We start from the raw sequence: 25,999 nt of genomic DNA on the forward strand, positions 1-25,999 counted from the left end.
TTTGTGCCCTGTGGATTTGCAGCCCTGCACAAAGCTGAGCCCCATGCAGCCAATGCTGAGGTCTTTTTTTCTTCCCTTCATACAGGACAATAGCCAAGTGCAGCTGCTCTCCATACTGCTCTTCTGAAGAGTGGTGACACTTCCACAGGAAAAGGAAAATGAATCCCTGAAGACAAACGTGCACCAGAGCCTGCTGCCACTCTCCTTCCACTGCCATGATGAGAACCAGCGAGTGGCAGAGGTGAGGACTCGGCAGCTGCTGCTGTTCCCCTGGCAGGGGCTGGGCTGCCTCCTGCCCTGGCACCTCGCAGGCTGCAGCCTCCTCCAGGCCCTGGCACAGGGACGGGTCCTGCGCCCTGGGCTGTGGGGCCATCTCTGCGTCTCTGCTGCTCTCCAGGCTTCTCAGGAAACGCTGCTTTGTGCGGCCAAGTTCCTGAAGAGGATGGAAAAGCTGGTGAAGAACCAGAAGCTGTGGAAGTTCACTGAGTGCCTGGTAAGGAGGGCCGGGAAGCCGCAGCCCCAGCCTGGAGAAGCCCCCTGAGCGCAGTGCTCGGTGTGCGGGCTGGCAGCTGTGCCCCTGCCCGCTGCTGCAGCCCGAGGCCGCGCGGGCTCTGCTCCAGGCTCCTGCGGCCCGAGCCGGGTGCCCATGGAGCCCCGGCCCGGCGGGGCTGCGGGGCCAACCCTTCCCTCCTGCCGCTCTCTGCAGCTGGCAGAGGACAGCAGCAGCGTGGCCGAGCACCTGCGCCGGGCCCTGCCCTACCTGCAGAGCCCACAGGAGCCCCTGTGAGAGGCGCCGTCAGGTTCATGGGTGAGCCACCAGCCGGGCCAGGAGGCCGTGTGGGCACAGGGCTGGCAGCGCCGCTGGCAGGGAGCTGTGCTGCTGGGCCTGACAGGCTCTGTGTTCCCAGGGACGGCCGGGAGGAGCTTGAGGGGACAGCAGGAAAAGCTCCAGCTGATCCTCAATGGTGAGACAGGGCAGCGGGCTGACAGCGGGGGCTGGCGGGGCAAGCTGCAAGCCCTGCCCCGGCTGTGGAGAGCTCTGCTCTCCTAGGTAGAGCACACAGAGATTTCAGGGACACGTGGGGCATGCGTGGCCAGCAGCTTCGGGCTGATCCCCTTGGTCCCTGATCCCTCCCGGCCATGGCAAGAGCCGGCTGGGATGGCTCTGGCAGGGGGGGCTCCCCTCGGCTCCCCGCAGAGTCGGGATCTGACCATGGCTCTGTTCCTCTCTCTTGCAGCCCTTGAATGCCTGACAGAGGATGTCAGTAGTGCCATGTCAGAGCTGGCACTTCAAACATTGCATGTCCTCTGGGCAATACAGAGTGGGCGATACTCCATCTTCCAGAAGGTGCAAGATCATACAGCCCTCTGCGATGTCACACGGACATCTCTGTGATGTCACACGGACATCTCTGTGATGTCACACAGCTCTCTGTGATGTCACACGGACATCTCTGTGATGTCACACAGGATCTGTGAAGTCACATAGCCCCTGTGACATCACACAGCACTCTGTGATGTCGCATGGATGTCTCTGTGATGTCACACAGGATCTGTGATGTCGCTCATGACCTGTTATGCCACACAGCCCCTGTGATGTTACACAGATCTCTGTGATGTCACACAGCCCCTGGTCTCTGACTGTGGTAATTTATCTGTCTTCCAGCCCTTCAAGCCATGAGCGAAGATGACAGCCCATCCTCCACTAACCTGGAAATTCAGGCAATTTTTGGACAAAGATGTGCAGAACTAAAGTCATCTGCTGGATTCAGAGAACCAGGGTCCCAAGCAGAGTACCAGGAGACAGTGAAGAGAGCAGCAGGACTCAATGTCACTGGAGCTCCAGGCACACCTGATGCTGGCCACAGCTGTGCCTGCTGCAAGCTCCCATAGCTGCTGCCTTCCCCCTCCCTGTTGACAGCTCCCTCCCTCCAGCCCTCAAATGCTGACCATTCCGGTTTTTTTGCCCCCATCTCATCTCTTCCCTTTCCCTTCCATTAATAAACAGTTTGGTTTCTCCCCCTCACCTGCATCTCTGTGGAGCTGAAGCGGCGCAAATCCCGGGCCCTGGGACACACAGGCCCCTGCTGCTGTTCTCTTCCACGCCGTGTTCTGTGCACACACACGGAAGAACAAGGGCAGATCAGGCTGGAAAGGTGCCTGTGCTGAAGGTGCAGTTCCACAACCCTGTGGAGTTGCAGATCTTGCTGAGCAGCCTGGAGCCCCTGGAATTTGGAAGAGCCAAGCTGAGTATGCTCTGAAGGCAGCTGTGAGGGATTCCATGGCAAGCTTCCATGGAGGGCAAAGGAGCTTGGAATGCTGGAAGTTTTCAGGAATAGCTTCCTGAAAGCTCAGCAGTGCTCCATCCCTGCACAGGATCAGGGAGAGGGCAGAACCAGTGACCATCTGGGCTTACCAGGGAGCTTTGGGTGTGCCTGAGGGCAAAGGAAGCAGCAGCGCGGTGCCCGAGACTGGGACGCGCGACCCTGCCAGTGCCCGGAGCACTCTCAGGCAGTGCCGGGATCCCGGCTGTGGTTCTGGTGCCCACAAGTGAGGAATGGCAGCCCCAGGCTCGGAGCCAGTCAGAAAGCCAAGCAAGTGAGAGCAGAGGGAGGGCACCCTTCCAGTCTCTCTTGGGCATGGCCACAAAACAGCCCCTGCTGCTTCTTCCTCCGCCTGTGTTTGGGCTGTGCTGGTGGCAGAGGCAGCCAGGCTGTGCTCTGCCTTCCAGAGCCTGTTGGGAGCGGGCATGAAAAGCGCTGTGTGCACAGCAGAGAGGCCTGGAAGGTGCTGGCAAGAGCGTCCTGCGGGAGCAGGGCTCTGGGCTCTGGCTGGGAACAGCCTGGTCTTGGTGCCGTGGGCGCAGGCAGGAGTTGAGGCAGGTGAAGAGGCACTGAGCAGCTTGTGTTTGTAGAGGGCCTGGGGCTGCACGTCTGAGCCTCCACCTGGAAAGGCACTTGGGGGAATAGGAGCTAGAGCTGGACTGCCTGTCCTGAAAGGACATGAAGTCCTTCAGCCTTGCCAGCGTTTCTTAAGGGTGTGTTGGTGTTGAGCAGAAAAGCTGCACATTTGGGGAAATGCCTTTGGAGGACAGGGGCTTGCTTCTCAAGGAAAGTGCTTCCCAGGGAGCTCCCAGTGAGGCAGGTGCAAGTGTCCCCCTTTGGCTCTCTGTGCTCCTTTCAGTCCTTGAGGCCCGCTGCACTTGGCAGAGGGGCAGGGCAAGGGAGAAGGCTGTGAAGAGCAGGTTTGGCATCCACCTGGACCTGCAGAGACCAACCCAAGCACCTGCAGCAGCGTGTGTTACCCCCCCTTTGGACAGAGGGGTGAGCAGAACCATCTCTGTCCATCTGTGAGCCCCAAAGCTCTCTGTGGGAGCTGTGAATTAAAAGGCCTTTACACACTCACGTTTCACATCTTCCCTGTCTGCTGTGTTTCAGCTCTTGGCAAGATTCATTTGCCTCCTGCTTGCTGGGAGCTGCTGTGGCCCAGGGCCAGCACAGAGCTGGGCTGGGTGGGCCAGGCAGCGTGGTGGAGAGTCTTGGCTGATCTTGGTGTCTGCCTGGCCTCAGAAAAGGCTTGGAAGGTTTGCCTGCCGAGGTGTCCTGCTCACTGGCTCTCCCTGTGCATCTTGGAGAGCACAAGGTAGGCATTTCTGGCAGCTGGGCATCAGCAGACCTTCAAATGGGGGCGTGTTGTGGAGCGAGCCCAGCTGAGATACCCTGAGAGGAGCCCAGGGCTCCTTGCTCCTCTCTGCTGGCCCGTGAGTGTCTGTCTGCTCTCGGGATGGCCCTGGCTGTGTCACGGGTGCTGCGTGGGCACGAGACAGCCGCTCCTGTCCCGCTGGGTCCCAGCAGTGCCTGGCAGCCGTCCTGCATCCACGTCAGGATGCTGGCCAAGAGAGGCCCTGGAAGCTGAGGCAGCTGATTTGAAGCTTCTGCAGGTGCCAGCAGGTCAAGGCCAGCAGTGTTCCCTCAGGATACAGCATTCCTGAGGGGCTTCCCCAGAGCTGCCTGATGCCACCCACTCCTTGTGGCACCAGTGGCTTTCCTGTGGAAGGTTCTGCCTTCCCCAAGAGCACAGAGGGAGCTGGAGAAAGAGCTTGCCAGGCTGCTCTCCATCCTTTACCAGCAGCCCTGGGTGAGCAGAGTAGTCCCAGCTGAGCACAGATGTGCCAATGGAAGAGCCGTGCACAGGAAGGCTCAGAGGGAAGGATGATCCAGGATCCATAGGCCTGGCAGCCTGAGCTTGCTGCCGGGGAAGGCCTTGGAGCAGATCCTCCTGAGTGCCTCCCACAGCACGTGCAGGGAACCCGGGGGTCTGCTGGAGGGTGGGAAAGCTCTGCAGAGGGACGGGGACAGTTGGGGGTTCTGGTGGGGTGTTGGGGGCTTGTGTGGGAGTTTAGGGGGTTGGTGTTGGTGGGGTGTTGAGGAAGGAGTTTTCTGGAAGGTGAGAGGTCTAGGCTGGAATTTGAGTCAGTTTGAAGGCAGCATCTGTGATTTGGCACAGCTTTGGTTACAGAGGGCTCAGCTCTGTATATCTGTGAATATCTGTGACTTTTCCTCTTCATGGTCCTGATTCTCCTGCAGGGAACAAGGGGGGAGAGCTGTACTTTACTGGCCAGTTAGATATCTCTACCAGGGGAAGAATTAGCCACTTTTCCTTCTACTCAGAGCTTTTATTCCTTAAGAGAGTTAGGATATTATCATCCCTTCATAGAAAACCATTTGCAAACCAAAGAATGGCCCTTGGTTTTGCCCTTGTTTTGTGTAGTGTTATGTTCTGTAAAGTGACCCTCAGTGGATGAGGTTAAGGCAAATGAGTTGCTGCTTTGAGATGGGAAGCAAAATTCCAAATCTTCACCTCCTCACGCCATCCCAATTAATTTGGGAAGTTTGCACCATTTTGGAACTACTTGAGTTGTGCAATGGGAGTAAAACTTTCCTGAACTGAGGATTCTTACTTGCCAGATTCTTCTGTTCCTTTGCTGCTAAGGTGTTTTTGTGCTGAAAGCAATAACTTCAACGAGAAAATAATTTCAGCATGGGGTAAGAGCTTCTGACAGAGACCAAGTGTTGCCAGCAGTTGCTCCAGGTGCTCCTGCCAACAGCCCCTGCAGGCAGGAGCACAGCCCCCAGTGCAGGTGGGTTTGGCTCCCTCTGGCACAGAAGCCCCCAGGGGCACAGGTCTCTGGGGCAGGAGACGGGCACCAGCGCTGCCAGGGCTCGGGGGAGGCAGGTCTGCTTGGGCAGGGACTCTGCCTCACCTGCTGGTGTCAGCGCTCCCCGGGCCCCAGGGTCAGAGCAGCATTCCTGCCCTGGCCCACAGTTCCTTGTCTGTGTCACACCCGCGGGTTTAGGATGGCCACGGGCCGGGACGCGTCCCAAGGAGGCCGTGGCAGCTTCCATGGAAGGTCCCATTCCCTTCCCAGCGGGGCTGCGTCGGCAGCCCTGGGGGCTCCTGCTGCTCTGAGCCCGCAGAGCAGGGCAGCGTTTGCTGATGGTCTGAGCCGTTCCTAAAGATCCTGTTGGGCTGTCTGAGACACTTGGGGCAAGGCATTCCTTCCAACCTGGGCCACTTTGGGGGGCTGGGGGTGGCCCCAGGGCAGGTGGCAGAATGTGCAGGGGCCCTTTGTGACACGGTGCAGCATGGTCACCGTGGAATGGAACGGGACAGGGTATCCAAGGGCCCTTTGTGACACGTGGTGACATAGGAGCTGGTGGTGACAAGAGCACACCACAGTGCTCGGTGCACGCGACAGGACAGGACGGGACAGAGCAGTGCTGTGAGGAGCCCCCACACAGCGCACTCCTTCGTGTCTGACCCGGAGCTTTTCCGAGGTGTTATTCCTGCAGCTGACCTCGAAGCCAGACCACAGGACTTGCTGACCTGTGGCCTTCCCGAGGCTTCTCTTCTGCAGGTGCCCTCGAGGGCAGAGTGTGGGACTTGGTGCCCCGGAGGCATCTCCCATCCCTGCTGCCGGTGCCCTCGAGGCCAGAGCACCATCCTTGACAGGAGTCTCCTGTCCTTGTGGCAGGAGCCCTCGAGACCAGAGCGCAGGACTTGCTGTCCTGAGCCTTCCTGAGGCTTCTCTCTTGAAGGTGCCTTCCAGGCACAACTGCAGGACTTGCTGACTCGGAGCTTTCTGAGGCATCTCTCCTGCAAGTAGCCACAAATCCAGTCACTGACATGGAGCAGAGACCCCCAAGAGTGCCCAAGCTGGCCTGGGTGGAGGAAGAGGAAGAAGGCCCTGGAGCTGCCCCCGCACACGAGACTGTGACACGGCAACAGAGTGCGAGGCACAGCTCCGGGTGCTCCCCGTGAACCTCAGCTCTGGGACCACTGTCTGCCCCAAGCTCCAGGGGCTGCAGGGGGAGCCCGGCTGGGCTCTGCCCTGGGGCCATCCTGCAGGGACAGCTGCACACAGGGAGCATTCCCTGCCACAAAGAGCCAAGCCAGGGCTGCGGGGCAGCTGCTCCAGCCCCGACTGCACTGCTGAGTGCTGTGCTCTGGGGCTGGGGCTCCCCGCACAGGGGACTGCATTGGTGTGCCAGAGGAGACAGAGAAGCAGCAGCTTCAGCCTAACTGAGGTGGGTGGGTGGGCTGGGAAGAGTGGGGAGGCTCAAGGGGACTCACAGAGCTCATCCTGCTGCAAGGACAAGGAAAAGGGAGTGGGAACTCAGCAGTGAGGAGAGCTGGGGGCTGAAGAGCAGCTCTGAATGACACTAAAATCCCACCGGACCTCTGAGATATTGCTGCTCCTCAGCCAGTGACAGGATGAGTCCCTAAGCCTGGGGCTCGGCCTTCCTCATGATGAGGGGCACCAAGGAAGGCAACAGTGTGATGGAGACTGGAATGGGCTGGGAGCTCACTGGGGGAAAATAGGGAGCAGTTGGGAAGTAAAAGGCAGGTGGGGGAGAGAACAGTTCAGAGAAGGGCTGAGCTACAGCTTGAGCAAGCTGCAAAACGTCATTTGGGGTCATCCCAGATTGATTTCATTTCAGAAGTTATTGAACAAGTATATGGTTTGAGTGGTGCCATGTTTTCCCTTGGAGGTGTACACTCTGCAAACTTGAGCTGTGCTGCTGAAATGCTCAAGCAAGTCTGTGCTGCAGGTCACCCCATTTCTCCTTTGGCTGATTGCAGCCCGGTGCTGAGCTCCAGCAGGGCCCTGGCAGAGCCCAGAGCAGCCTCAGCACCCGCAGAGCCCGGCTGCAAGGAGAGAAACCAGAAAGCCCCGTCTAAAGCCAGGGAATCTCAGAAACATGGAAAGCTGGATAAGACAAACGCAGGTTCAAACCAATGTGGTTCATCAAGCGTTCTCCGTTTATTCAAGATAAGGTGGTAGTTTATATAAGCTTCCACATAGTTTACAAAAACAAAGACACTCTAATTGGTAGGCTAACATTGTTTAACTTTTCCTTGAAACGGCCTACACTTTACACCATAAAACCTATACTAATTCACACCCAAGCAACCCAGTGGTCCCCACAACACCTTAAGACTATTTTCTATCTGCGCCACAAGCTCTGAATTTCTAACTGCGTCAGAGGCTTGAAGGCCCCACCAGGCCTCAATCTGAGGCCTAGACTGGAGTAGCTCAACTTTCACAATTCATGTCCTCTTTCTCTCAAAAATGCTGCAACAATTCCCTCTTTTTCTTTTTGAGCTACTCAGGCTGGAGTGAAGGCGCAATGAACTAATTTTTGCACACACTGTAAAAAACACGGTATAACAATTAAAATAACTATAAAGATAAAAAAAGTACAATACCAAAACGAATTAAATCTTTGACTCAGCCAAAAAATCTAAAAAATTGAGCCAGTTATCAAATTGAGTGTCCACTACGATAAGTTTTTTTTTCTCATGTTGTCCTTCAATTGCGTTAACTGTTTATAAATCGATTGAGAATGGTCAGACAATTCATGCAGCACATGCCCTCAAATTCTTCGCACCCATGTCTTTGTGCTAAAAGAAGGAAATCAATTGCAGATCTGTTTTGTAGAAACGCATGACGGGTATCGTCTACATCTGCAGCAAGCTCACTTATCAATTTAGATGTGATATTAATTAGTTTTCCTGTCCAGCAGGCTAGAGTTCTCAATTGTGTGAGCGCTTTTGATGAGGCGACCCCTGGGGCAAAGAGTGAGGCTACTGCTACAGAGGCACGCCCCCACAACGACACTATATCTTTACAATTAGGGTCCATTTGGAGAACACTGTGTTTGGCTCGTTGAGTCTTCTGAGGCAATTCGAGAACCTGATGTATGGTGGGAGCAAAAAGCGTCAACCTACCGATATAACATGGGCCTCCCCTAGCATTCTGAGGGACTGCTGACCAGGCTCGGTCCCCACAAATGAGGAAGGTTCCTGGGGGCAGTTTTCCTGCACCACCACTTGGCGGTGTCACAGATTGAGTCGAATTGTTACCATATTCTGAATAGTTGTAATACAATGGTGATCTGGGAGACAACCAAGTGTCATCATCTGTCAATTTTCCATTTTCTTGAGTTGGTTTGGTAGCATAAGATCCAAATATCAAACAGTAATTTCCTGGGACAGAACCCAAAAGATCGAATTCTTGAAGACTGTCATCAGTAAATTTAAGGTTTTGCACAAATGCAACAGCTTGCGCTCCCAGAGTGATATTTGGACTTATTTTAGCTCGGGTCCAAGTCTTGAACTCTGCCATGGGACCCAACGAGACTCCAATTAAACAAGTACGAAAGGGGTTAGACGATGTGGCTAGCAACAGGCAGAATTAATCTTGCCTGGTTTGTTTGGCCCAAGTGATCCACATATTTTCTCTCTTGTCAATGTCAAGGATTCCTGATACTTCAACAACCAAAACACTGCTTAATAAAAACATTGAGGCCCACCACATTCTTCTCAGGTTTTTGAATGCCCTGTTTAACATGAAAGAAACAAACTTAATTCTAAACATAAACTATAACTTCTAATAAACTAACTTCTGATAAAACTAACTTCACACTTATAATATTTCAACTTATTTTTCTGTACTCTACAAAATTAATTTTCATCAGAACTGGATTCATCACGGGATGTTCCAGGCAAACTGTTGTCGTTGACGTTGTTATCACTGCGGGTTGGTATCTTTTTCATCTATTTTTAAAATTCTGTCTCTGCCTTTTTGTATCAATGCAGCAAGAGCATCTCTCCTGCCCATCTATAACATCATTAAGAACACACTTATTAAAAAAAAACCCAAAGCCCACGATCTTCTGTGGGTGAAACACAAATCTTTGCACAATCCACTTTTGCTGTGCATCCTCTGATCCACTTGTGGAGAGATCAGTTGCTCTCTTGCAATTAATAAGTTCCACATTCTTCACTGAAATCCATCCAGATTCTGCACCTGTTAAAACACAAACAAACCCAACACCCCCACAGGGAATGGAGGGTCCTCTCTCAATTCTGTTCCCTAAAACTTGCATGAAGAAATGGAAATATCAACATATTTGTTATAAACATGAAAAAACATCAAGAACAAAACAATGCACATAGTAAAGAAACTAACAACAAATAAAAATCAATCAGATAATAAACAATTAATATTACATATAAAATCACAGTTACCAAGTGCTACACTATCAAATTGTCATCCCAGAGTCTGCTGCAGCTGACAAACGTTAAAACAACAGAGATTTGGATAAAACATGTCCGGATCATGTCTCTCCAAAACTCCCTTTGAGGCTCAGCTGTCCTATATGGTCAAATTGTCAAGCCAAAAGGACTTGAATACTTTTTGATGCAGGAAACACCTGGGTCAATGACACCATCCACGTAGAGGCAGAGCTTGGCCAGAGCTCAAACTCTAATTGGAGGATATGTTTAAAACAAAAGTCTTAGAAATAACAGTTATAAGTAAAAAAACTTATTATTAAAAATTTATCAAACCATCAAATAATTGAACCTGTCTAAAATTTCTTTCAAGACAAAAATTCTCTAAATACAACAAACTTTTTCTTCAGAAATCTAAAAATTTGAAGTCTGAAATCTTGAACCAAAACTTGGACTATAAATTTGTAAAAGAAGATAAATTGCAGCTGCATAGAAGATTGAACAAAAAAAAAATCACATGAGTAATTAAAAAGTCAAAAACACAGGATCCTGAAAAAACACATCTTGTAATCAATCACCTAAAAAGACAATAAAACATATGAAAACTGACTGTAAATATTAAAACAACACCTCAATACCTTAACATCTCAATAATAATTCTTATCACAAAAATCAGACAACTTACATTATATGATCAACTTATCAACAAGAAATGTTTAAAATAGTTTAAGACAATTTTTTCAAAGCATTCATATAACATTAGTAACAATCACTACTTATCTTTACCTACAAAACTTGACAATCATCATTTATCTTATTATCTATAAAACTCAAAAATCATAATTACCTATCTTATTATCTATAAAAACTCAAAACCAGAAATTGTGAACTCAATGCCAACATTCCATCTGACTGACTCTTCTCAAATCTTTGTTTTCAGAGACATTTTTGGCAATTAAATCATTATTAACATTTCTATCTTTATACAGTGATTTTCATCTATATTGTATTTGAAATAACATTGATTTGCATAATGTCTGTCCCTCTTGGTATCTTGGAAAACAATTGGTACTGCTATACTTTTTCATTACGTCTTCTGACTTTTGCAAGGAATTGGAAAAATGCTGTTGAAATTTTTGCTGTGGTGTTGCAATCCCTCCATTGGTGACACTGCTGCTCTCGGTGTTGTCGTTACCGTGGCAACCAGGCTGTGCAGCATCTCCGCCGCCATTGCTGGGTGCTGCGGGGAGATGAGGGGGCGGCGCCGCCTCGCTCCCGTCCTTGCTGCGTCACTGTGGGGATGGGAGAGGAGACGCCCCTGATGCGGCCGCGCCCCGCCTGCTCCGACTCCAGCGCGGCCGAGCCCCCGGGAACGCCCATCTCCCTCCTCGCGCTGTTGCTCAGCAACAAGGAGCCTTCTGTCTCTCGGCTGAAGTCCGCTCCGCCCCGGGGCTGCCTCAGGCTCGGTGCCGGCCGGCCATGCTCTGCCTGGCCCCGCTCTGCCTGGCCCTGCGCCCGCCGCTCCGCGCTGCCGCTCCTGCGGTCCGCCCGGGCGGCTGGCCGGTGCTTACCGCCACACCCTGCTGCTCTCCACCACAGCCCGTTGCCTTAGTTCTGCCAACCCGTTCCACAAGGGACGAGGAAGGGCTTTCTGTTACTTTTTCTTGCCTTTGTATCTTGTTTTGTGATCGCTTGTTTCTGCTGCAATTGACATGCCGCGCTGGGTTGCTCGCCGCCGCCGCTGCCGCTGCTGCGGGGGGGCGAGGGGCCAGCACCGCTTCTCTCCCGCCTCCGCGTTCTATCACTGCGTCCCAAAGCAGCTGCCCCAGCTCTTGCCATTTGATTTTACTAAAAATCAGCGAAGGCTTTTGCAGCTTGCCTTTGTTTCTTGCCCACAGAACCAACTGTTCCAAATTGGCTTCTTTAACCTTTTCAGCTCTCTTTGAGAGAATATGAAAGAGAAGCTGTACGGAAGCCTGGAGATCCCTATCCAAATCAAGCCCTTTAAATTGCCTCCGTCTGAAAAAGGAGGTGAAAGGGTTATATGCTGCTTGCCTTATTCATTACTCATGTCAGCGCTGTTGCAGCCCCTCTAGGCTTCGGCAGCACGTATCGGCTGAGCTCACTGCTGTGGTCACTCAGATTGCGGCTCCAGGTAGTGGAGCTTAATCACCGTCCGTCTAGCTGCGGGACCCGACCCCAACGCAAATGTCTCACAGATCCAGGCGGGGGGGTCCCATCCGTTCGGGCGCCAGATGTTGGTGAGATTGTCGCGGGAGACAAGCCTCATGCTGTCATGATCAACACGTCTCAGTTTATTGGAGTAGATTACAGTTTCTTTATACAAGCACTGATTAGCTCATACATATTGCAAAAGCGAAGCTCAGGATTGGTTACCTTTCTATTAACACATATATCTCTTCGTGATAAGCCTTGCAGTTACTGCTTCTTTATTAACGAGACACCTGTATGCTCAAGGTTGTTAGGAGACATCTGTTTCTCAAGGTTGTTTTCATGCTAGAAGTCAAGTATTCTCACACTCTCATCAACTTAACTCTTTCATGTCCCTTGCTGCGCAGCCATTCTATTCAGCTGAACTCTCGACAAAACAAGGCCCATGTCTAGGTTTGAAAAGACAGGAGTCTGTGAAGGAAGGCAAAAGCCTCCTGTGAAATGGAAAAGGTAAACCCCCTCCCTCCGAATTACCACAATTTAACAAAAGGCTCTCAGGCAAAGATATGGGAATGGGAATAACAGTTCTTTACCAGGAAAAAAAACTAAATAAAAATAATAATTTAAAAAATGCAATTAGTACAAATGAAACTAGTGATGGAGGCAGAAACCTGACACCCTGAGGAGTCAGGATGTTGGTAGTAGTCCAGATAAAATGGTGGCTGCTCCTTCTGGAGTGGCAGATGAAATGCTGCTGAAGTGGTGATCTCTAGAAGGGTGGAGTTTTCTCTGAATGTCTGGTAGTAGTTGGGCCTGGTCTTCCTCTAGGAATTCAGCAGAGAAGAAGCTGGTGGGATGAGGTTCTGGGGGTCCTGGTGGGCACTGGAAGGGAGTTTGGGGGTACTGGGTATGACTGGGAGAGACTGGAGTGAGCCTGGAGGAGCTGGATGGAGATTGGGGATGGAAAAACAGAGATTGGGATGAGGTTGGTTGTGCTGGAAAGAGACTGGGAGGTGTTTGAGTGAGTCCTGGTGGGGCTGAGAAAGGACTGTGAGAGGGTTTAGGCGTACTGGGGTGGTGGGGGGAGACTGGAAGGGGGTTGTGGGATTCTGAAAGGGATGGGAGAGGCTTTGGTGGGTCCTGGGGAGGTGAGGAAGGGATCATGGCAAGTTTCGGGGGGTCCTGGGTGGACTGGGAGCAATCAGGAGGGTGCTTGGAGAGGCTTGGGGTGTCTGTGAGAGGTTTTGGGGGGGTCCTGATGCCTGCAGGCCTTCCAGAGATGCCGCTGGATGCCACCGGCAGCAAGATGCAGACGGGGATCAGGGACTACGAGTTGGGCTTTGTCTTCCTGGTGCTGGGGCTCGGCTTCTACCTGTGCAAGTGGGTCAAGGGGGGTCCCGGGGGTCATGTCCCCTCTCCCCAAGACTGTGGGTGCTCCACCCGGGGCCCCCAGCCCGGTGTCACCCCTGTTTCTCTGCCCACAGAGCTCCTGAGCCGCCGGTGGCCGCAGAGCTTCCCTGTGGCCTCGGGCCCAGCCGGGATCCCCCACTCCATCCCCACGCTGATTTTGGGGGGGTCCTGTGTACCCCCAGCCCTGCTGTCACTCTGCCCCTGCCCGCCTGCTCCCAGTGTTCCCAGTAACGCTTCCCAGTTAAACCCAGCCCAGTTTATGGGGGCACTGGGGAGGGACTTGGGGGGACCCCACGGCGGGGCCGGCACTGGGCAGGGAGGGCGGGGTCCGGGTGGGGAACACTGCCTGCTGCGGGTCTGCCCGGCAACTGCTGAGTCATCAGCGCCGCTCTCTCTGATTGGCTGACTCTTGTCCACCGCCTTCTCTCATTGGCTGAGGAGAGGCCCGGGAGTGCAGAGAAGGAACGGGAGAGATCCCGCCCCGAGCAGCGGCACGGGGACAACAGACCCAGCCTGGGCACAGGGAGGGAATTTATTACCAACCAAACCACGGCAGCACGAGGAGAAGGGAAAGAAATCCCTCCAACACCTTCCCCCCACCCAACGGGGATCACCCACAACAGGGTTATCCACCAGGGAGAGACGGGGACATCCGAGTTCAGACCAAAGCCAATTTTATTGTGTGTACCAGGTGTTTATACAGGGATTTACTTGTAGGGTGCTTATATAGGGCTGTTTTTGGTAACAATTTCCCATTGGTTACACATTCTTCATGACATGACATCACCTGGTAACATTATTTTATCACAAAGTCTCACACCACGTTGCTTGGTCACTTCTTGCCCGGGAGACTTAAACTGTGTCTGTGTCTCCCACAGTTTCTGCTCAGTCAGGCCTCAGATATCGGGCCCCTTTATCAGCTCCATTGCTTTACTCTCTGTTTTATTCCCCATACGGGGGCACCAGGGCTCTGTCCAACGGGGGTCACTGGGGATCATCCAGCCCGGATCCTCCCATGGGGGATGGAGCTGGAGCAGCGCACCAAGCTCTTCCCTCACTCTCTTCCCTCACTCCAAGCTCTTCCCTCACTCTCTTCCCTCACTCCAAGCTCTTCCCTCACTCTCTTCCCTCACTCCAAGCTCTTCCCTCACTCAGAGCACTCACAGGGCTTCCCTTAGTGCTGCCTCCGTTGTTGCTGGGTCAAGTGAGAGCTCTGTGAGAAGCTCTTCCCACACTCCCCACACTCGTAGGGCCTCTCACCAGTGTGGATGCGCCGGTGCACGGTGAGGCTGGAGTTGTGCTTGAAGCCCTTCCCGCAGTCGGGGCAGCGGAAGGGCCTCTCCTCTGTGTGAATCCGCTCATGTACGAGGAGATGGGAGCTGGTCCGAAACCTCTTCCCACACTGGGGACACTCGTAGGGCCTCTCCCCAGTGTGGATGCGCTGGTGTGTTCTCAGGTCTGGGCTCCGCCCAAAGCTCTTCCCACATTCCAAGCACTCATAGGGCCGTTCCCCAGTGTGGATCACCTGGTGCTGGATTAGGCCAGACCTCTGTCTGAAGCCCTTCCCACACTTCCCACACTCGTAGGGCCTCTCCCTGCTGTGGATGTGCCGGTGCCTGGTGAGGTGGGAGTTGTGCTTGAAGCCCTTCCCGCAGTCGGGGCAGCGGAAGGGCCTCTCCTCTGTGTGACTCCGCTCATGTAGGAGGAGATGGGAGCTGGTCTGAAACCTCTTCCCACACTCCCCACACTCGTAGGGCCTCTCCCCAGTGTGGATCCTCTGGTGCACGATCAGGTTGTCACTCCGGCTGAAACCCTTCCCACATTCCAAGCACTTGTGGGGCTTCTCCCTGCCATGAGACTTCTCCACCAGCTCCGAGCTCCGGCTGGATCTCCACCCGCCTTCCTGGCTCAGGGGGGCTCTTTCCTCCCCGCAGCTCCCTGGGCTGGGTTTGCAGCTCCTCCTCCTGCAGCATCTCCGGGGCTTTTCCTCCTCCTCCATCCAGACACGCCCAGGGAATGAAAAATCCTGGTTTGGGGAAAAAAACAAGAGGAGAGCACCTTGGACTGGAGATTCCTCCTTGCCCAAGTTCATCTCAGGAAGTCATTGGGAATCTTATATCTGTAAGAACCTCCAAAACACCAAGATTTAGCCCCAAAATCCCACAAACTTCAAGATACAGATCAAAAACTCCCCAAACATCACAACTCAGCAAAAACCTCCTCCAAAACATAAAGATTCAGCTGCCACATAAAACCAAAGCACCAACATTTAGCCCAAGAAAGCTCAGAAACACCAAGATTCACCCTGGGAAAATCCTGGATCCCCCTCCACAGTCACCTGCTGCATGTGGGGGGAGCAACGCTCCTGGGGCTGGGGGCGGCTGCAGATACCGGGAGGGGTGGAACCTTCTGCTGCTTCCTCCTTCTGCTCCTCCTCCTCCTCCTCCTGTGTCTCTGCTCTTCCTCACACTCCTCTTCCTCCTGCTATTCCTCCTTCTCCTGCACAATCCCACCCTCTCCTGCCACCTGCATCGTTTGACCATTCTGTTCCTCAAGCCTGCTTCTCCTTCTCTTCTCCTCCTGCCCCCAGGCCCAGCACCCACTGCCGGCTCCCTCTTCCCCCCAGACCCACAGCATCCCAGCCGAGGGGCAGGGATGGAGCTGGGGCAGGTCGGGCTGGGGCAGCGCTGGGCTCTCGGCCGCTCCCGCCCGCACTCGGTCCCCACTGCAGCCGCTCCTGCCAGGACAGCGCGGGGGGGGGGCCGGCCTTGGCGCTGCCCCACTCCCACCTCCCCAAATTCCCCTCGCGGGGGCGATGGGGCCGAGGGGGGGGCGCAGGTGGGGTCCAGGTGGGGAACGCGGGGAGCTGCGAGTCTGCCTGGCAACTGGTGAGTCATCAGCGCCGCGGGCTCTGATTGGCTGAGCTCTGCCTGAGGGCTGCGCCTGCAGCAAAGAGGGGACACCCTGCTCCAGGGGGGATGTGCCACAAACGGGGGACCCCCATGAAAGGAGCAAGAGCAAAGTGTCTTTACAAACAGATGCTCTGAATCTGCTCGGAGATAGGGCCAGGAACCTGTACATACGGAAGTGACAGGAGAAGCCATCAGTTTCAGAAAATGTTATCAGTTGATGACACAGACTGATGCTCAGCCAAGGTCCTCCTCTATTCGTGAACTTCCAGAAGAACAACAAAGACTTAACAGAGCCATGAATATCGTTTGCTATATAAAAGCAGGGAGCATATTAAGGGAGTATGTAGTAGGTGGATTGGGAAGTCTGTAGCTCTCAAGTACTTCAGCCAATGGGGAAAGCAGAGGGAGATGTGGCCAGGAGAATTAGGATGAAAAGGAGGCTGTGTCCTCCAACAATTGGAGAGATCCCATGGGGAATGTCCCATGGCCTCTCCCATTTTTAGAAATGAAATTAGTTTCACAGGACACCTCTGTCTGCTTTGTGGACAGAATCCTCTGGTGATGCCAATTTTCCCGCACACCCTGGGGCAGGGAGTGCAGCTGAAGGTGCCTCACCCACTTTGGGTGATCGGCTCCCTTGGCTGGCGGCGGCACCGGGGATTGATTGGGGACCCGGGAGTGACCAGGAGACAGACGAGTGACACATCAGGGGGGTCTGTGAAGAGTCAGCAGGGAGAGAGCACTGAAAATCTCATCAGTGAGTGCCCTGGGATCTTCGGGGAGTGAACATGGCAGGGCACCCATGGAGGGGAGAAAAGGGAAAGCCAGGGAGGCCTCCTGGCCAAAGGGATGATGATCCCAAAATGTCTCTGAAGGGTCCCTTGGGAGAATGCTGAGGTAGTTTGCACATTCCCCCAGAGGTAATTAAGGACATGAACACCCAGGGGGGCAATAAGGGAAGGGGAGAAGGGATTTGGACAACAGGGGATGGATGGTGTTGGTGTGCTGGGAAGGGATCGGGTGAAGGGGAGTGTGCAGCAATATGGTTCAGGCAAGAAGCAGCAGGAAGAATCTATGTGGTAAGAAAAAGGATGATGGCAAAGAGGAGGAAGAGAACAATACGGAGGACTGAGATGTTTTTCAGCAGGGTCTTATCCTGACAATTTGCCAGCTGATACTTTGAATTCCCAGTTTCCAGGAGAGGAAAAGCAGGAGGTCAGGATGTCAGGGGTTTCTCTGTGGTGGGCAGCGGCAGCAGCGGGCGCAGAGGTGCGGGACCGGGAGCAGGGCTGGGGGCCTGTGGGGAGCTGCGGGGCCGGGCCGGGGCTGTGGGGCAGCCGGGGCTCAGCGCCGGACGCTGCCTGAGCCCACCAGCCCCGGGCAGGGCCGGCAGTGGCCCCCCGCCCCCAGGAGGCTGCGGGACGCCCCGGCCGCTGCCCGGCCCCGGGGAGCTGCCGGCCCTGCCCGCCGGGGGGGCCGCCTTTGGACACTGCGGTAGGACAGGCACCGGCTCTGCCACACGGGCTGTGCAGGGGACCCTGAGCACAAGGAGCAAAACAAAGCAACATCTGGGAAATGCAGAGTGCACATGGATGGATCAGGATTTTCTGTGAAGGATTTGGCTTGGGTCCCTGCAGAAAGGAAAGATTTTGCAGAAAGCTCAGCAGCTCTCAGAGGATGAGCACCCACAGGCAGTGACCGGGGCTGCAGGAGTGGCAGAAGAAGGCCCTGCAGCACTTGGGCACAAAGGCACAGCAGCTGAAGGCAAGGAGGGATGAGCAAAAGGCCAAGCTGAAGGCAAAGGCCATGGCAGAGTTCCCACAGCCCCTGAGGGACCAACCCCAGGGCTCAAGGGGGCCCCAATACCCAGGGGACGGGGTGTCGGCAAAAGCAATCCTGATTGCTCAGCAACCACTGAAAGGAGTAATCCATATAAAAGGGATTGTGGAAGCCATAGACTCAGACAGCAGAGCTCATTTTACAGGAAAGATCCTCCAGGGGGTTATGGCAGCTTTAGGAATACAATGGGACCTCCAGAGCCCCTGGCACCCCCAGAGCTCAGGCTGGGTACAAAGAATGAAAGGGGAAAGAAAGAAACACCTTTGGAAGCTGGGGATAGAAACCAAGATGCCATGGGTACGGCTTTTGCCATTGGCTTGGGCAAGAAGAAGAGCCAGACCCAGGGCGGATATTCAATCATTTCCCCTTGCAACTGATCTCGGGAATTCCTTACCCTGGGAATTCTCCACCTAGTGCAGGGTGCAGATAAGGGATGCACATTTAAAGCAGTCTGTGGCCAGAATCCTGTCTCTGGTGCAATCTCTCCCACAGGAAGCTGGGCTGGCACAGAGCCTGCCTTGGCACTTTGCTGTTGCCAACATCCAAGCAGGACATCGGCTCCTGCCTAAGGAGTGCAGAGCAGCACCACTGGTGGCCAAGTGGCGTGGCCCGTGCCAAGTGGCCCCGAGGCCAGAAACAGCCGCCAGCACAGCTGAGCACGGGGGGACCCCTCAGCCTCGGCTCCAGGTCTCTGCAGCCCCGGAGATTTGCACTTCCCGCCTGCAGCAGGAGGATGGGAGGCCCCCACTGAGCTGCACTGAAGGCAGCGCAGCAGCAGCCAGGGCTCCACAGCGGGGCAAGGCCCTGGGGCTGCCCACACATCCTCTGCTGAAATCCTCGGCCTGGCCACCCTCCTTTGGCAGCTCCAGCCACCGGGGACAGCCCTTGCTGCCACTGCTGCAGCTTCAGCGCTCTCTGGGCCTGCCCTGCCACAGCTGCTGGGCAAGAGCACGGCACAATTCCACTCTGGCTCTCACTTACACTCACACACTGCCCTGCCTGCCATGGCATTGATGGAAAATAGACCAGCTCATAGACTTGAACATTGTTAACCTTTCATTTCTCTACTCAGGCTTGTTTTGCCTTGGCCCTGGGGAAAGAAATGTTAAAGGTTTTGTTAAGGGATGTTGCACCACTCAATGGAGATGAGTTTAACACCTCAACACACTGGGAATGGCCCAAAAGATACCCACAAAGATAACGCCCAGCAGCAAAACATCAACCCCAGCAGCAAACAGCAACCAACACCTACCCCAGACACTGCCAGGGCTGCAGACACCTGGTCTGCAAAAGGCTGAGAAGGAAATCAGCACTTCCCACCTCATTAACAGCTGAAGCAAAGAAATCCATGTCCAATAGGAAACCAAATACTAAAAAATGCACAACTTGAAACTTTGGAACATTAAACCAGTGGATTTAGACTGGTTCTGACTGTATCAAGTTTGGGAAAAATCTAGTAAAAGCCACGGAGCTTTTACTCTGATAGTATTTTATTTTTTATATACTCCAATATATTTTACTGATACTTTACGTGTCATGGAACGATTTTCTCTGCACACCCGGGCTATGTGGGGATGGAATGATTTCTGTTGCACATCCTGGCCAGAACCAAGGAATGCCTTGACTCTAACAATAAACATATTGTTGGAGTTTTTCTTTTTCGTGCAGTTTCAGTGCTAAGTTTAGAGCATTGGAGTATTTTTAAATTACTCCTACTTCTATACTGCTGATTAGGTTTGGGTCAGGGATGAGAGAATGAGTTTTTACTTAGAGGAGAAGGAGAAAAAATTTAATTGACTTTGAATTTTTTTGTGTATGTTTGTGAGTGGCTCTTAGAGATAGAAAAATTTTGGTCTGGGTTTTTCGACGTTCACCTTAAGGCAACATTTTGTGAAGCTACAAGAGATTTAAAGGTGAACCTTTAACTCATAAAAAGAAGATTTGAAGGAAAAAAAAAAAATAGAAGATTTGAAAGAAAAAAAAAAGAAAAAGCAGCAGGTTGTAGGGGGGCACATGTGAGGCTGCTGAAGGCTGCTCTGGAAGAGAAGCTGCATTCCAGGCACCCAGGAGGAGCTTTAGAAATGCAAATTAACACTGCCGGGCAGAGTGGGGACAATGTACCTGGCTCTTCTTGCCTGGGGCAGGAATTGGCTGATTCCCTCTGCCCCTCACCCCAAGCTCTGCCTGCTTGCACAGATGGAATCTGCACGGCTGAAGGCAGAGCCCATGGTGAGGATCTGACTCTGAAACAGAAATGGCTGAGGCTGCAAAGGGAAACAGAAAATGGAGAATGTTGTGAAAACTTCACTAAAATAAGGGGGGATCATCCCCCTGCCCACTCCAACATCTGCTGTCACTGTCTATGTTGTACAGGGTGTATCAGAGCACTGGGGCTTTTGCTAGAACAAGTTCGGGGAAATTAGTTGGAATTCAAGTATTTGATGATGTAATTAGAAAAATGCGGTCATTGATGCAGCCCCGGCTGCAGGGAGCACCCAGAAATGGGGAAAAGATGAAGGGCCACCAGAAAAAATCCTACAACACCACAGACCAGCCCCTGGGAAACCAAACCAATTCATATCAGGAAGCAGAGAACCCATTTATCATTTCAATGGCATCATTAGATTACAAACTGTCCTGAAAAAAAACCAACCAGACAGCTCCAGCTCCTGACCTTCCTGCTGACCAATCCACTGAAAGAGGAACACAACATTTCACCAGGGGATGGGAGCAGATTTTCTGTTAGCAGAAAAAGGAGGAGTTTGTGGAGAACTAAATGATTCAAACTGCTGTTGGCAAAGAGATGACAAAGGTAAAGTGGTGAAAAAGATAAAAAAAGAAATAGGTAAACAGTTTAAGTGTTGGTCCAAACATGGAAAGGATGGGAATGGAACACGCTTTCGTGGCTCCCCGGCACACCAGGGGTTAAACGAATGCTGCTTCTCCTCTTCTGTGCTGCAGCAATTCTCATCTTTTTACCATGCTCCACACCTTGGCAGTGCAGCTCATCCAGCAGCTGAGCCAGGGGATGCAGGTGGCAGCCAGGCCTCCTGATCCACAAACAGCTACAAAAGGACAGGGAATGAGGGCACCGAGAATAATCCCAAAACCAAAGAGGACCCGGGAAGAACAAAACAGAGTCAAGGAGTGAATCTGCCTGGAGAGAGAGCCAGGCACTTGTAGATAAGGAAGTAACGGGAGAAACCCTCAGTTCCAATAAATGTCACAAATCGACCCACACAGCTGCTCAAAGTCCCGCTACATTCCCGAACTTCGAGGAGAAGAACAAAGGCTTAAGAGAGCCATGAATATCGGCTGGTATACAAAAGGAGGGTGCATATTAACGAGGACAGGCAGCAGGCACATCGGGAAGTCTGAACCTTCCAAGGACCTCAGCCCGTGGGCAAAAGCAGAGGGAGATGCGGCCGGGAAAATGAGGATAAAAAGGAGGCTGCGGACTACAACCATGGCAGAGAGCGCACGGCAAATGCCCCACGGCCTCTCCCCGTGCTCGGCAATAAAGTCACTTTTACAGGACTCCTCGCTCTCCTCCGGCCACAGAAACCTCCGGCGACGGGAATTTCCCCGCACGCTCCCGGCCGCGGGGCAGCCCCCTCTGTCCTACCCACAGCAGCCGGGCCGAGCCAGCGCTGCTCCGGCAGCGGCTCCTGCCCAGGCCCCGGCGGGAAGGAGACCGCGGGCAGCCGCTCCCGCCGCGCCCTCAGCCCGGGGCCGGCACGGGCCGGACACGGCACCAGCGACCCGCCGCAGCCCCCTGCCGCCCCCTCCGCCCGCAGCCAGCCCCGAGCCCCCGCAGAACCCAGCGCGGCTCCCACCTGCGCCGGGGCCGCCTCCGAGCTCCGCCGACGCCGCCTCACCGCGCTCCGGCCGCTGCCGCCGCTCCCGGGCCCGCACAGACGCTCCCGGCGCCAATGGCGCCGCTGCCCGCCCACGGCCGCCCTCAGCCCGCCGCCGGGGCCGTGCTGCGCCCCGCTCCCACCAATCAGCGCGCCGCAACCGCGACTGACGGCACCAGCGGCCAATGGCAGCGAGCTGGGGGCGGGCTCTGCGCACGGCCCAGACTCGCCCCGCGCTCTCAGGGCCCCCCGCGCTGCGTGAGGGCAAAGCCGGAGATGAGCAACAGCCCCGGGACGGGCCCGGGCCCGAGGCGGGATTGAGCTGCCCACACAAACAAACTTCTCCGCACCTCCCGCCACGGCTTTCCCGGCCCTGCGCCTTCCGTGCCTCCGGCTCTGCGGGAAGCCCGGGAGCCTCCCTTCTCCTGCCCCTCATTAGTGCATCGCTGCTTCGCTTTGATTGCCCCCAAAAAGGGAAACCTGCCCAAAGCCCTGTGGGTGAGCGGGGGAGGGGAGAGATTTCTGGCAGAAAACTCCCAAGACTCAGAGCAGGATGAGGAGAAGTCAGTGCAGAGCCTTAAATGCAGCTTTCCCCACGCCTCCCTGCTCCCAGCTGCACCTCCTCCCCCGGCAGGGCAGGAGACAGGGAATGGGGCCGTGCTCAGCTCATCCCCCGCGGCTTCTCCCTCTGCTCAGGGACAGGAGTCGTTCCCTGCTGCACCCTGCGCTCTCTCCCAGCCGAGACTTCTCCAGGAACTTCTCCGAGCCGAGTCCATCCCCTGGGGCACAGCCCCCTCCAAGTGCTGCAGCGTGGGTCACTGTGCCACGGGCTCGGTCCTGCCAGGCCAGGCTGCTCCAGCGGGGCCCCTCTGCCCACGGGGTCACAGCCTCCTCTCAGGCATCCCCGAGCTCCAGCCTGGCTCCTCCAGGGGCTGCAGGGGGATCTCTGCATCCCCACGGACCTGCAGGGGGATCTCTGCATCCCCACGGAGCTGCAGGGGGATCTCTGCATCCCCATGGAGCTGCAGGGGGATCTCTGCATCCCCATGGACCTGCAGGGGGATCTCTGCATCCCCACGGACCTGCGGGGGGATCTCTGCATCCCCATGGAGCTGCAGGGGGATCTCTGCATCCCCACGGACCTGCAGGGGGATCTGTGCAGCCCCATTGTAATATAAATTGTGGAATAATTCGTGATTATGTAAAATATACATGAAGTCAGTTGTGCTAGTAGAAAAAGATTCTTAAAGTTTTAAAAGACCTGAAGACCCAGCCGGGAAAGTCTTGAAACCACAGATGACAGAGAAAGAAAGACCTAATTTACAATTGAAAAAACGTGTCTCCCTGCAGAGATGGGCACTTTCCGGGGATACTCCACCAGACGCCCAAGGTGAAAAATGCACATATGTTAGTTTGAATAGTAGTGCTGTATTAACATTTTAATAGTACTGTAAATGTAGTTGTGTAGTTAAATTGAAGCTTTAGTAGTTAAAATAGAAACTATGTATCTGGGTTTTCTTTTAAGGAATGACATACTCGCTTTGACATAACCATCACAGAACACCTAAATCTTCCAAAGAAGAGGAATTTATGGTTTTCTTGTCAGAAGAAGCTAATTTCTTCAGGCCTTGCTCAGACTCGAAGACGCCATGGGGATCAAAGGAAATAGTTGGCATATAACAGAGTTTCTTGTTTTAAATAGAATGTATGCATAACCATGAAGGATATATGAATATGCAATAGTGTAGTTTTAGGGGTGATTCCTTTGTTCACAAGGTATGCTTGTTGTGGCTTAAGTGCCCCAGAGCATCTGGACATCCTTAATTCTTTGCTCTTTATTGTCTTGTAATTGTCCTAACTCTAAATTTTTATTACTCTAATTGTATTACTATTTTAATAACCATGTTATTATTATTAAAAATTTAACAGACAAGTGATTGGCGTTTTTCACAATTATGGTAGGATGGTTTTTAACACCTCTCTGCCGGGGCTTGGAGAGTCAGGGTGAGGAAGACGGGTCCTGCCCTATTTAGGCAGCCTCGCTCTGTTCCCCTGGTGTGTGACCAGACACAGGTTATGATCCATGGGCAAAAGGAGACAATAAAACAAAGAAAAGGGAAAGCATTCCCTAAAACCGCTGTAATTAGCCCCAAGACTAAAGTGTACACGAAGAACCAAGACCCAAGGACAAAGGATAGGTGAGTATTTGTTGGGATGGGGCGGATAAGGGGGGAATGAATGTGTGTGACAGAAGCTGCTGGGTATCCCAGACTTGCCAAGTGATTGCTGTAGTCTCTCATGCTGCTTTTCGTCTTTTTCATGTGAAAAACGGCCAGTAAAGAGACCAAGCGAGTGATAAAAAAAGAGAGAATCCCTCCCAGAGAAACTGGGACTGGATCTTAGGAAGAAGAGGAACCCCGTGGAGTGCCGGATTGAGGGATAAGAGTGCCCAAGAGCATCCAGGATTCAAACCTGCTGGGTTGAGGGATTAACATTCCAACAGCACTCAGGGTGTAGATATGTAATGTAGACTGTTTGAAAGTAAAAAGTATCTTCTTGTTGTATGTGAGAGTTAGTGAAAAATAAAAGTGAGTAAATGTAAATGAATGGTAGTATATGTAATGTAGATTGTTTTTTATGAGCTTTTCTTTATCTCCTTGGAGAGAGTGTTAGAGTGTTTCCTGGCAGTCGAAAAGAGAGTATTGCAGAGAAAAATTCCTCACTTGCTGTCCTCCCCCTGCCCTCAACTCTATTCATATTTTGTCCATTCCCTCTTCAAAATACAGATTTGTAAAACTCATGCTCCGTGTCCTCAGATGCCCTTCCCAAATCAAACCTTGGCTTCGTTGCAAATTGCATTGCACTAACTAGCATTGCCTTAAATTTGTTTTGGTGCAGGCAGGGTCACTTTGGAAGTAAGTTGTTGTTTACTTTGTTCCTGCAACCTTTTCAAGCTTGTGAATGGAAAAATTGTGATAGCAAAATAAGTCTTTATTTGTGCACTGTCAGCTGTGAGTGGCTGGTAGCCTTGGTGGAGGGTGCTGTGAATTACAGGCCTGCAGAACACACATAACAAAAGTAATTTACTTTGTAAGGAAGTTGAAAAAGGGGGGAGAGGTGATTGGCAGACTCACCTCTCCAGGATGTAGGATTAATGTTAGAAAGTGGACTGATATTGGAATGTGGCTGCTGAAATGTGAAGAGAGAAAAAGAAAGAGAAAGAGAGAGAAAGGGAGAGAGAGAGAGAAAGAGAGCGAAGGGGAGAGCGAAATACACCCCCAAGGTCCCCTCAGCCACAGCTATCTGTAAGTTCTCCCCAATTCCTGCTAGGCAGAGTGACAACAAGGAGGGGGGGAAGTGGGGAAGGACAGAGTTAAACCCAAGGCTGTGAACAGGACCACCAGTAGAGATAAGATCAAGGCAGAGATAGTGACTCTCACAAAGTGGTTTATTGTCTTAAGCAAGATTTCTTTTTTCTTTCTGATTGCTGTTGTTAAGAAGAGGAGGCTTTTGTTCTGAAGACTTAAAGTCTGTAAGACTAAAACAGTTAAATGTTACCCAAAAAGTAAAAGGCAAGAGATACATCTCATGTTAAAATTGGCCTGGTCTTTTTTATTTAACTAATTATAGCTCACAGGAAGAAGAATTGGTTTCTGCAGATATTAATACAGCTGGGTACAAGAAGAAGAAGTGGCTGTAGAAAAAGAGTTTAGTTAAACTCAGAAAATTTTAAAGAAAACTAATGGTAAAAGCTAATGCAGTATTGTTTTTCTTTTAACACTGTGCTATTAAGAAATCCTTTTCAGGTACCATTAAAGCAGCAATCCAAACCATGGAAAGAGGGTGAATTCACGCCAGCAAAACCAAAGGACTTGTGAGGAAACTTGAGGAATGGACTATCACATCTAAACTGGGTGATACCAAATTGACTTCCAACCAGGACTGGGTGGTAATGGTTTGGGAAGACCCAAATGATCCAAGGCAGGTACAAAGAATAACACCTCACTGAGAAATAAGGCAAAGCTTGCATCACTGGTTCTAAGCCCGGCCTGAATAAACCCTGAGACGCCTCCGACACCTCCTTGGTGTCACTTCAAACAGGAGGATCGGGAGTGTTTCAGTCAAAGAGTTCTTATAGCCTGGCCTCAGCCTGTGCCTTGTACAGGGAAGAAGGGAAATTTCCATCAGTACTACACTGTATACTTTATGTGATTCATCCCAATACTGGAC

At 52.7% G+C, this 25,999-nt stretch overlaps 2 protein-coding genes across 2 annotated transcripts in view; one reads left to right on the plus strand and one right to left on the minus strand.

The window, feature by feature from the left end:
* LOC105759916 (uncharacterized) overlaps positions 1-25,999 on the plus strand; it is a 649,836-nt gene that overhangs the window by 312,730 nt on the left and 311,107 nt on the right.
* LOC140681480 (uncharacterized) overlaps positions 1-25,999 on the minus strand; it is a 1,248,316-nt gene that overhangs the window by 168,650 nt on the left and 1,053,667 nt on the right. The window contains 1 exon segment of the mRNA XM_072921322.1: positions 14,358-15,008. Coding sequence (XP_072777423.1) covers positions 14,358-15,008 — 651 coding nt within the window.

Source organism: Taeniopygia guttata, chromosome 36, assembly GCF_048771995.1.
Source record: "Taeniopygia guttata chromosome 36, bTaeGut7.mat, whole genome shotgun sequence".
NCBI lineage: Eukaryota > Metazoa > Chordata > Aves > Passeriformes > Estrildidae > Taeniopygia > Taeniopygia guttata.